Source organism: Photinus pyralis, unplaced genomic scaffold, assembly GCF_008802855.1.
Source record: "Photinus pyralis isolate 1611_PpyrPB1 unplaced genomic scaffold, Ppyr1.3 Ppyr1.4_LG1, whole genome shotgun sequence".
Classification (NCBI taxonomy): Eukaryota; Metazoa; Arthropoda; class Insecta; order Coleoptera; family Lampyridae; genus Photinus; species Photinus pyralis.
In genome coordinates this window covers 32,574,785-32,586,537 of record NW_022170249.1, presented here as the reverse complement: position 1 = coordinate 32,586,537, position 11,753 = coordinate 32,574,785, and the positions used below count along the sequence as shown (strand labels likewise).

Genomic DNA, 11,753 nt, shown 5'->3' with positions numbered 1-11,753 from the left:
TAATTGTATTTTTTGTGCAACTGCTTACTGAGGATTTTTCCAATTATACTAAACAGTAACAAAGTTCAGTATGACTAGTGTATACAAATCACGTTCTTGTATATGCTAAATTTCCGCTTACCAGTACCCGAATTTGAGCCGATTGTAATCGAGAAAAAAATCTCACTTGAAGAAATTACCTATTACCAGAAGAATTCAATATCGACAGGTTTCCAAATGCATTTTCCTGGAAGAAAACATTTGTATTGTAACCATCCAGCTGTACCTAGATGCTAAGGGAATGAGAAGACTTTTAGTTTAAGGTTACTTCTATTTATTTTTGTCTAAGTTGTCAAAGTAAATATAGAATACCTTTAAGATCCAATGTAAACCACGAATTTGTAGAATATTTAACAGTCTTTAAGGATTCAATCAATCTTTTAATTTCTGATATTTGTAAATTTGGGAGCTTATTGAATTTGATTTAGACTTAAATTTTGTTTTAAGGAATTTGGATTCCATAATTTCAATAATCAATCAGCCTAATTCAAAGGTTCATTTATTGTTGGTATTTTTCGTTTATAAAAAAGTGAATATTTAAAAAACGTCATAAAAAATATGAAACACAGAAAACCTCGTCGTTGGTTGGTCAGGCCCTGGATCTTAAAACACAGATAGGATGGTGCTTTAATAAAACTGTTAGTAGAATTAGCAACAGGTGACATGGATGCCTATTGACCGAACAGAAATTTGACATTATTTTGTGACATAAAATGTCAACCTACCAATTTCCACAAAAAATACCTGATTCACGTGAACGAAACTTAATCTCAAAACGCACGTAACGATCTTCAATGCCACTGAACGCCTGTTTTCCCGGAGAAAAACTGTTCAGTGAAATTGCATCAGTCCCATTGATAGAGGAAAAATGTCTTTCACTTTAATTGAAACGTAAAATGGTTGAGCAATATCGTTGAACGGACGTTCACATTGGACTACATCATTTAAATAACATACATAGATTCAATGGTATTGATCAATAAAATAGACTAATAAAAACCCGCCTTTAGACAGGATTCTAGTATCATACCTTTCCTCGCGAAATTGGTGAGGATTTTGATATTTCTTTCTCAAAATCCATTGGCGTATGAAAACAAAATTTTTCAGAGATATTAATGGACTTATATGTTACATATTTACATTTACTGGACCTGTATGAAGAACTAATGTACTTTTTTGTCAAAACTAACGAAAACCACCCAAAACCTAACGGACACTATAAATTGACGTAATTGGTGCAATTTCCACATGCTTGCTGCACGAACCTGATTAATTGTTGAATTTTTTTGTTTATTTATCCCATCCTGCTTTGTTTCAATGAACCGATACTGAAAAACAAATATGGGATCATTTCTATCTACAAATGTTCGCTTACAATTAATACTATTTATTTGGTCCAAAAGTTATCGTCCTACGATAACACAATTTCCTAAATAATAAACCGATACAACGAAATATCGAAGGATCCTCAATATTGCAATGATTTCTAACGACAATTTATTTTAATCATACAAAATACATTTTATAGTTAACAAAAATGCATCAAATTCATGTCTTGGGCATTGAGATAATGTCCCTAGTCTTTTTCCTAACGATCTTGGTGATAAATAACGATTTTGACATATTTTGATCAAAATCCATGTAGCCTCAGAAAAATAATTTAACATCAGCATTCAGCATCAAGATAATACGTTTGAAAGCTTACAACTCCAAATTCATGTGTAAAGAATAATTTTGGATACATTTTGCTCTAAAACTTTTACCACGGAGAAGAATTATATTAAATTGTTACACATCTAAGAGTCATAGGGAATAATCTAGCAAAAGTCCGAACTCGATACATGACCTAGGGAATGAAATATGTTGATTTCTATTATAATGGACCCGCAGTTTTTCCTGTTCGCGATTCATTCGAAGTCCTATAACTTTTGTTCCTTAGATTCCTGAAAATCAATAGTCTCCGTCCTTAATGCCCAAAGTAGCCGTACACCAAATTTCAACACAATCGGTCATTTTTAAAAAGAGTTAGAGCACACACGGACGGACGGACGGACAATACAAAACTATAAAGGATCTGAGGATCCTTAATAATAATGTTATAACGAAAACACGTTAAAGTATTGTTTACTTCAAGATATCATATTGCCAAACTTCATAATTACAATGCAGCTAGAAAAATGCTGTATGAAGGTTTTATAAATCAGCGTGTTAAAATGCTCATAAAGAGCACGTTTCACCCGCATTTCCTATAATAATAGTGTTTATAGCTGCATACTTCTACTATCCACTTCGTGTTGGCGAATACCAAATAAATATGTCCTGATTAAATAAAGGTAGGTAAATTGAAAGCATCTTTTGTAATTCGTATCGCGAAAATTTAAACGTAACTTTACTTAAGGGAAAATCATTGTATACGAGGTAAAAGGCTCACTGTTTGATCTCAGTGGGACCAGATTTAAAGAGCTCTACTGTCTGTATCTGTAGTTGAATTCATTTCCTAGATTTCACCACACCGGGGAACGTTTCGGAATTTCTAACCCTCTCTGGTTACCTAAAGAAAGCAGACGTACTGGAGTGGGTGCTTTTAGTCTTATGGCAACGCAACACTCCATTCACAACATTTTAACACTTATTTTTATTCAAAACCACAAAGCAAAAGAATTCCAAGGTGGATTTATGAACGAAGTTATTCTTTTTCTGTATTATAATGGATGGTATTAAGTAAAGTTAATTTTGCAACGAAATAGGATATTCATTATTCAATATAGTAGATCACAAGCTTTCAAAGCGATTATGTTTCAGAAGTAATCCCCTTGATTAATAACTTTTCTATATTTTAGGGATTGCTGCTACTGTTGTTAACTTATCTGTCCTTCAAAACCAAGTATTTTGTAGGCGGTCAATAATGCAGAATTTCTCTGGAAGATTGAGATTCAGTACCAGTATGAATGTGTGAAAATCTTTTACGCTATTGCTTTAATTAAATGCAGTTTTAAAACTGAAAAAATTCCGACTACCTTCGGAGATATCCGGAAAAAAACGAACTTTTGCAAAATCGTTTTTATTTATTACTTTTTTTCGTATACAAGATGCTAGTTTTAAATTTTAAATCTGGCGTTTCGGCTTCGGTTAACCATCATCAACGTTGTTTTTCTTATGGAAGTTATTTTTACTTTTTGTGTCATTTCAAAGAGAATTTTTTTCTGATTTCAAAAATGTAAACATCACAATTTTGTTAATATTGTTAAAATATCTTCTTTTTTGCCTAGAAAACTTTGTCTTGGATATTGTACGTGCGTAGTTTCTTGCGTTTTTACGAGTGAATAGCGCTATTTCTTTTTAACAGGCAGTCATGTTTACATTTTTGAAATCAGAAGAAGATTCTCTATCAAATGACACAATAACTTCCACAAGAAAAAACAAAGTTAATGATGGTTGACTCAAGACGAAACGTCAAACTTAAAATTTGAAAGTAACATCTTGTAGAGGGAAAAAAGTGGCCATAAATATCTTTTTAAATAACTTCAGTAAAAAATAAAAAAGATTTTGGAAAGTTGCGTTTTTTCCGCTTTTCTCCGAAAGTAGTGGGAATTTCTTCAGTTTCAAAACTGCAAAGTACGCAACGCAACCGTGTTCATATTTTGATTTTAAATAAATATAGAGAGATAAAAACTTAAAATTAAAGACAGAATTAAAAAAATTGTTTAAACTAGTTTTTTTTTTTAAATTGAAACCCCTATTTTTTGTATTTTTATAAATGTATGTCCCATGTCTTATTATAAGCACAAAAAATAAGGGTACTTTAAAAGTCTTTACAACCCACATGGCGACAAAAAAACAATCGAGCACTAAAAAAAATTGAAAATTATTTCACTTCACTTCACAATTAGGAATCTGTGTACCGTGAAGTGTGTGAGTGCTTCCTGTTACTATTGAGTACAACTGACATGTTTTCAACACTCTTCTAAGAATTATCCGTAACTATGCGTGGAATAGGAGATCCAGAGGACGACGGAGTGGCAAAGTCAACACCAGCCAGACAGTCTAAGAAAACGTACGGTGAGTTACTGAACATATTAGAAAAACGCTTTCAGTCTATAATTAATATTCACACCGAAAGTCATCGATTTTTAAGCCGTGTACAAGGGAAATCATTTAACAACTTAACCTCTAAAAAGCATTATGCGGATCACTCTGTAATTGGGCGCAAGCCTGTTGAGGGCCCAGAACAAGAGAGGGATAATAAATAAAGAAATAAATAAATAAAGAAATAAATAAATAAATAAGTAAATAAATCATTATTAACATCTTACATTTCATCTCTGAAATTAATTTCACAAAATTGTAAGTGGGTTTACCCTGAAAATACATGGAAAAAATGAATTGAGGCAATTGTTCAAGTTTATTTTATTAGGGGTATACGTGACAATCACATAAGAGAAAAATATTAATCATGGAGACAAATACGTCTTTAGATAAAACCATGATAAAACACTTGAAACAACATTTTTAGCTCTTGAGGCCACTCAAACAAGTTTAAAAAGTCATTATGCAAACATAAATGACGAGAGCGTATTTTCCTCCTAATAATATTAATGCTCGGACCAGGAAAAAATACCGGTAGGCACGAGATCCTTACCCCATTTTCTTTCAAATGACCCGCATATCGTCGAAGTCTATACAGTTTAATGAAAAATAGTGGAGCGTATACAAATTTTGAAATGTGCATTAGTTTTACTTTTATTCCTGAGGTAACAGCAGCATTACAATTGAAACCTAACGCAGTACCAGTTTATCGTCCTTTACGACTTGTAACGAGCGATCAAAAATGAGTTGCTGTCGAGTCGCCTTTTGGAATTTCAAGTTAAGTACCATTTACCATGCAAACAAAAATTCCAAAGGTGACTCAGCAACTCATTTTTGATCTCATAGTACTATCCGCCCTATTATCAAAGGTGGATACAGAATTAGGTTTACTAGAAGCAAACGACATTATTGAAAGAATTGATTATTAGCAATGGACTACACCCAAATTTACACTTTTAGTAATGAATGAAAACTGTCAGTAATCTAAGATTTCTACATGTTGTTTAATTTGTAATCGCACGCATATGCAGGGTTTGTTTATTCGGACGCTGTTCTTTTCTAATTTTATTAAGTAGGATTTTAAATTTATTTTCTTTTGCGGTTGTAGAATAAATTTTGTTTATGTGAAATCATGCAAATCGTGTGTTTATTCGATCCCTTTAATGATTCAGATAGATGTCTCAAGCTTAATTATGATTAATTTTGTTGAACTGTGCCAAAAGTCCATTTCAAATGTCTTCAAAATTTGGTAAGTGATCCTTTTGGAGTTTAAGGAATTTGATCGTGACTATCGTATCTTACTAAAGTCAGAATTGAATTTTTTTATTGTACCTGGGTATAGATGTGTACTGGGAAAGATTTAATTAAAGAACTAGTTGGGTTTGGGGTGTTTTGTGTATGGTTCACTTTAGCTGCGGCTATTGCACACAGCAATACTCATAGGGGCAAATGGAAGGTCTGAGCCAGATATCTGCACAACGCAGTATATATGGAAGGTACTCAAAACGTCTAGACGAGACACATCTACTACCGATGTAAAAATGTGAATGTGAATATCTCGAAAATGGAATGTTGGGGTGTCCAATTAATTCGTCTTCATTGTGTACAAAGTAGCCGTTAAATGTTTATGTATAAAGAGTCTCCTCCACATTAATAGTCTACCAAGAAGGTAGACATCGATCAATACATGCTATAATTAAAAACTAATTCAAAAGTTGAGTTTGATGTAGGTACCATTTCATTAAATGTAATGTATTGTGATTTCAGATTAATAAATAAATAAATTAAACAAATATAGCAAACGAGCTCCTGGGTATGGCTATAGCATGTGTAAAACCAAATTTTAAACCTGATGTTAGTTTTGCTTTTATTTAAAGTGTATATGTATGAAATTTCATTTGAATGCCTCCATAAATAAGCTGCGCATGCGCAAAAACAAATTTTGAAACTGATGTCAAATTTTGTTTTATTCCAAGTGGTTATGTACCAAATTTCATTTAAATCCCCCTATAAATCAGAAAGTTGGCACTGCGCATGCGCAAAACGAAATTTTGAAACTGGCGTTAAATTTACTTTTATTCCAAGTGGCTATGTATCAAATTTTATTTAAATCCCTCCATAAATAAGAAAGTTTGCAATTCGGTCTGTAAATGGTCGAGATGCGCAAAGGGCACTGTGAATGCTGATCGATTAGGTTCAACTTTTGGAATTGTGTTTTATATGGCTAAAAGCTATGCGCATATTGAATTTCATGCAATTCGGTTCATAACTAACGGAGATGTCAAAAGGGCCTACTTTATTTTTTGGGCTACATTGCCAATTCACGAACTCCGATCTACAAATTTGATAAAGAATCCACCTGAAAAATTTCATCGTAATCGGTCCATTCGTTTATGAGTTATCGTGCTAACGGACGGACGGACGGACGGACGGACGGACAGACACAAAATTATAAACTCGCTAGGAGCTCGTTAATAAATGAAACCCAAACATGGCATTGTACTTTTCTTAATTCACATGGGGGCGCAGGCCGACCTTTCGCACCCAGACGCTGAATATGCTTAAGACGGGCCTGCGTGGCCATTTATCTTTGGGTACTCAAAACATATCTAGATTATCGCGAGTATTTTCTGTTAAGTAATAGCACAGATGTAAATATACTATCTGTGGTAATAGGGGTCACATCAACTAGCATTTTTTATTTGTAAAGAATTTCATATGCGCAGAACGACAAGTGCCCCTTTATTACTCAACTCAACGCATAATGTTTCTCCCGTATTTCTCGATTGTGTGTGTGATAATTGCTACAACAATTTATTTATATTACAAATGGGCATTTTCATACTGGAAAAAGAAGTGTGTGCCATTTGTAGAACCGAAGATACCATTTGGAAATGTTCAAAATGTTATTACTTCGCAACAAATGTACGTTGGTATTCACCTGAAACATGGGTACGATATATTCAAGGATCAAGGGCAAGTGCACGGTGGATCTTACTTAATATGTTCTCCGCGCTACATTCCGGTCGACTTGAAAATAATTAAATCTATTTTACAACAGGACTTCAATTACTTCACAGATCGAGGTTTCTACTACAATGAAAAAGATGATCCTCTCAGTGCCAATCTATTCTCTCTTGGTGGTGAAAGATGGAGAAGTTTACGTTCAAAACTGTCACCCGCATTTTCTAGTGCAAAGTTAAAAATAATGTTTGATCCGTTGCTGGTGTGTGCAGATAGACTTAATGATGCAATTGTGAACTTAGAAAGCAAGGGGGGAATAATAGATGCAAGCACTTTATCAATTAATTACAGCATCAGCGTTATTGCATTATGCGCGTTTGGAGTGGATTGTGATTGTTTCAAATACCCTAATTCGGAGTTTGTCCAATTTGGGCGAAGAACGTTCGATTATTCATCCTGGTTACGTAGATTTAAAATGACTTTTGCGTTTGCAATGCCTAACCTAGCTTTGTTATTAGGTGTTAAAGTCTTTGGCAGAGATTACACTAATTTCTTCACAGAAATTGTGGAGAAAACTATTTCATTTCGCGAAACGACGAAAACAACTCGGAAGGATCTAATACAATTACTCATAGACTTAAAAAATGACGTTGGAGGCGACCTCAGTGAAGAAGAACGCACACATTGGCAAAAGGGCGCAACGCTGGAAGAATTGGCCGCACAGGTGTTTATATTCTTTGCGGCAGGTTTCGAAACAAGCTCCACGACGTTTTCTTTTTGTTTGTACGAGTTAGCCCAAAATTTAGAAATCCAAAGTCGATTGCGCGAAGAAATTGAGGAGGTCCTGATCGAGTCTCGGGGAAGCATCACATATGAAGCAATTTCAAACATGAAATACGCAAATCAAGTCATAGAGGGTAAGTTGAAGACTTGTTCAGCACTTAAGGTAACTTTTCCGGGTTCCAGAAACGTTACGAAAATACCCACCGGTGTCATTTATTGGTAGAAAATGCGAAAGACCATACAGGATACCAGGTACCGACGTTGTACTAGACCAAGGGACCTACATCGACATTTCTATATTGGGAATTCACCACGATAGAGAATATTATCCCGATCCAGAAAAGTTTGACCCCGAAAGATTTTCGGACGAAGGAAAAAAACTGAGAAATTTGACGGCGTATCTACCGTTTGGGGTGGGACCTAGAATTTGCATTGGTAAATATCGAGTTATGGTTTGAAATACTGAGTAGAGTCTTTAGGTCAACGTTTTGCCATGATGCAGTTGAAGGTCGGATTAATAGCGATTTTACAGCATTACGAAATTTTCTTAAACGCAAGAACCAAAATTCCTATGGAGTATGAGCCTTACAGCTTTACCTTGACGCCGAAAGAAAACATTATATTGAATATTCGAAGAAAAGAGACATAAGATAAATAATGATGTTGGAACATTTACACAACATCAGGCGGCTAAGTTATACGAAACAAATTGATCGTATTACTTTTCGGCATTGATCGTTTTTGATATTAAAGAGGTGTCGTCTCCACACCAACTGCACAGTGTATTGCTATTTAAGATACCCTCCAGATCATTTATGTAAATACGAAATGCAGATGTCTGAGGGTGGTACCCTAAATACCTAGCTTTGTTATAATTCGTTGCTGTACTGAAACAGTTTTGAGTAGAGGGCATTTATAGACATAAAATTTGTTCTACAAGGTGTCTCAACGAAAAATTGTAGAACTACAACAAAGAAGTATCGCCGAATGCGGTTTTGAGAAATCTAAGATCCAGATCTTTGAATCAAGATTATATTATTATATGGAAGTTGGTGGAGGTCTTTGAGAGCAATTAATTCCTTTTTGGGTTTATTATTTTAAAAGAGACGACGGCATTTTCCCAAATGAATAATGATGATACTAGGACGTCTTCGTTTATCCGTCTGGCAGAGTTTTGAAATACGTCAATTTATTAGCGGACCCATACGGTTATGCACCCATATTGATCGCTTACGTTGTTGCAATCCCTAGCGCAGGATTGGAATTACAAGAATTAGTTTTTAAATCACCCCCGTCCCCCATCCCCATTAAATCAAAGGTAATTAGGTTTTAAAAAGGCAATTGTTTGCCCAAGCTCGCAAAACATATTTAGGCTTTGCAAGCGCCTTGTGTGTGTTCCAGAGGTTCATACTGTACATAAGCAAAATAAATGGGGCCCTCTATCTATGCATTGAAATAGTATCCGATGATAAGAAAGGCAGCGTAATTGGTTGTATATTATCGGATCATAAAAAAGTCATGAAGTTGACCAGAAATTTTTGATTAATTCTACAGATAAAACAGTAGTAAATTTCATAATCGGTCGTGTATGCAGAAAGTATTATTATCGTTTGCTATACAAACTGGGACAATCTGATAATAGAATTGATGTTAAAAAACTTTATCTATGACAATGGTCAACAGTGGTGTTGTATTTGTGACCAAATTTTTTATTTATTGAGGTGTCAAATGCTAAAATCGGGGTCGTACCCCCCAAGACTTTGCTTTTTTGGGAAGGAACCATAAAAAAGCTATCTTGCTTTGATAAAAATTAATATTTTGTAGCAATCGACATTCCGACTTTTGCAAATTCAGCCATTTTTTTAAGTTTGGCGATCCACAATTTTTCACGATTATACTAAGGAAGGAGTGTTGCAACTCAATAAATTGATAAACTGTAGACCACCCTAAAAAATTGTAATGCATATTCTCTTGGACGTTATCTTCAAAAGTATCTTAGAAACGCTTAGAGATCTTTCTATATATCTCAGAAATTTTGCGTGATGAAGGCAGAGCATTTAAAAACACAGTGAAGTTTTTCATTTTTAGAGAAATTTCTTTAGGGTCCTTCGAGAAATTTTGTTCGGGTATATTCCTTAAGAATATTTGGGGAGAACCTTTTTTCTTAAATCTTAATAATTTCCACACAAAATTCTATTTAAAGATCTTAGGAATGTTAAGGAAACAGCTTCTTATAGATCTCTGTAGAAATTTCTAGAAATCTCCCAATAATTCGCGCTTGATGCCTTCAGGAAAATCCTCTGAACATCAACGTCAACATCAACAGAAATACGCTAGGAATCTTCTTGAAAACCATTTTCCGATACGGTCTTATTAGAAACTATTTCGGAAATATTCTCAGAAGTTTGAAAAATATGATTCCTTAGACATTTCCGTAAAACTTCTTAGACTAATTTGCTTTCTTAAACTTTCTTGGAATATTACCTCAACATTTTTTCTTTTGCAGTCTTTCCTGTCCAGGGATCTTTGAGTCCTTCGAATCCTCGTTAGACATCGTGATCTTCTTTCTTCTCTATTCTTAAATATCATCTTAAAGGTCTTCCTGGATGTCTACTTAGGCATCTTTGACAGAAATCAGAAATATTTCCTTAAAGTTACAAGGAATGTTAGTGGAAACTTTCAGAAAGAGTTTTCCCAGCCAGGACTAATTTGCAATATACCCTTAATGGTCTTCTTTTAGACAACCCTATCATTTTTTTGGGTCGCAGAGATGTGGTCTTTCTTGAAAAACTAGTTTGCACTATACCCTTAATGGTCTTTTAGAAAATGCTACACATGTTTTGGGTTGCAGAGATATGGTCTCCTTAGAAACCCCTTTGGAAGTATTAGGTTTCTTAGAAAATCTTTTTTCTGGAATCTTTTTGCAAATCACAGAGAGTTAAATAGACACACTTTAGATCTTAGTTCTTTGTATTTCTTTGATATTGTAATGGTGCAATTATTTTCATTTCTGAATGGTTTTTGTCCTTTGTTTTGTATGTAGGTGTAAATAATGCATATTGTATTTTTATCAAACATGTTGGATTTTAATTTTGAGATTAGATAGGTAAAAGGCCGCTGTTTATCATATTAAAAGGGTATGTTGGAAAGAGGCGACAGATAATAATTCTAGTACAGACAAAAATCCATTGTTTGGACTCGGCTCTTATCAATAAAGACAATACAAAATCTCATTCATGCAAATAATTAACACGGATCAATTTCCTTAAGGATATTAAAATTCCTTTAAACAAATTTAATATACAATGCAACGTTTATCTTTGTGATGAATACGAAGTAAAGTTCGTATAAATAGCGAATCCAAGCAAACCGATTTCACTTTCGCGAAAGTAATACTCGACAACGTGATTACGCACAGGAATAATAAACCAATGTCCGCTGTGTTGCTATTAGTTTTGCCCATTTTATTAACTAGATCTTGTTGCAGGTAAATGTTGCTTTCTATTTGGAAAGCGAGTCTCCTACTCGAAAACGTTCCTTCACGTATATTTTACCGCTTGTAAATAATATTTTTGGTAGGGTTGAAAAACGGTTAGTACCGATACCTTGCCTCTTAGATAAGAATTTCTTTGTAAATATTATCTAATAAAGTATAAATAAATAAAATAAAAATAAGGCCTTGCTACGAATTATGCTACTAAAAAGTTTTTCCTTCGTCCCGGAATTTACTGTAATTCGTTTGTTCGCACACATATAATATTGCAGGTAACCCGCAATTTTTAAAAAATCCGAATTTGCTTGAATGTTTCACCATGCCGTTCTCAACATTTTCTCCCTAGTTAATGTTTTACCCGAAGTTAAACTGACAATTCTACTACTCG

The 11,753-nt window shown here is 34.1% G+C and overlaps 1 protein-coding gene across 1 annotated transcript; it reads left to right on the top strand.

The window, feature by feature from the left end:
- The first annotated feature begins 6,802 nt into the window (after positions 1-6,802).
- Positions 6,803-8,650, top strand: LOC116162900 (probable cytochrome P450 6a14). Its single transcript, XM_031476702.1, has 3 exons — positions 6,803-8,006; positions 8,056-8,307; positions 8,352-8,650. The coding sequence occupies exons 1-3, from the start codon at positions 6,890-6,892 to the stop codon at positions 8,519-8,521; spliced, it is 1,539 nt and encodes a 512-aa protein (XP_031332562.1). The 5' UTR covers positions 6,803-6,889; the 3' UTR covers positions 8,522-8,650.
- The last annotated feature ends 3,103 nt before the right edge of the window (positions 8,651-11,753 follow it).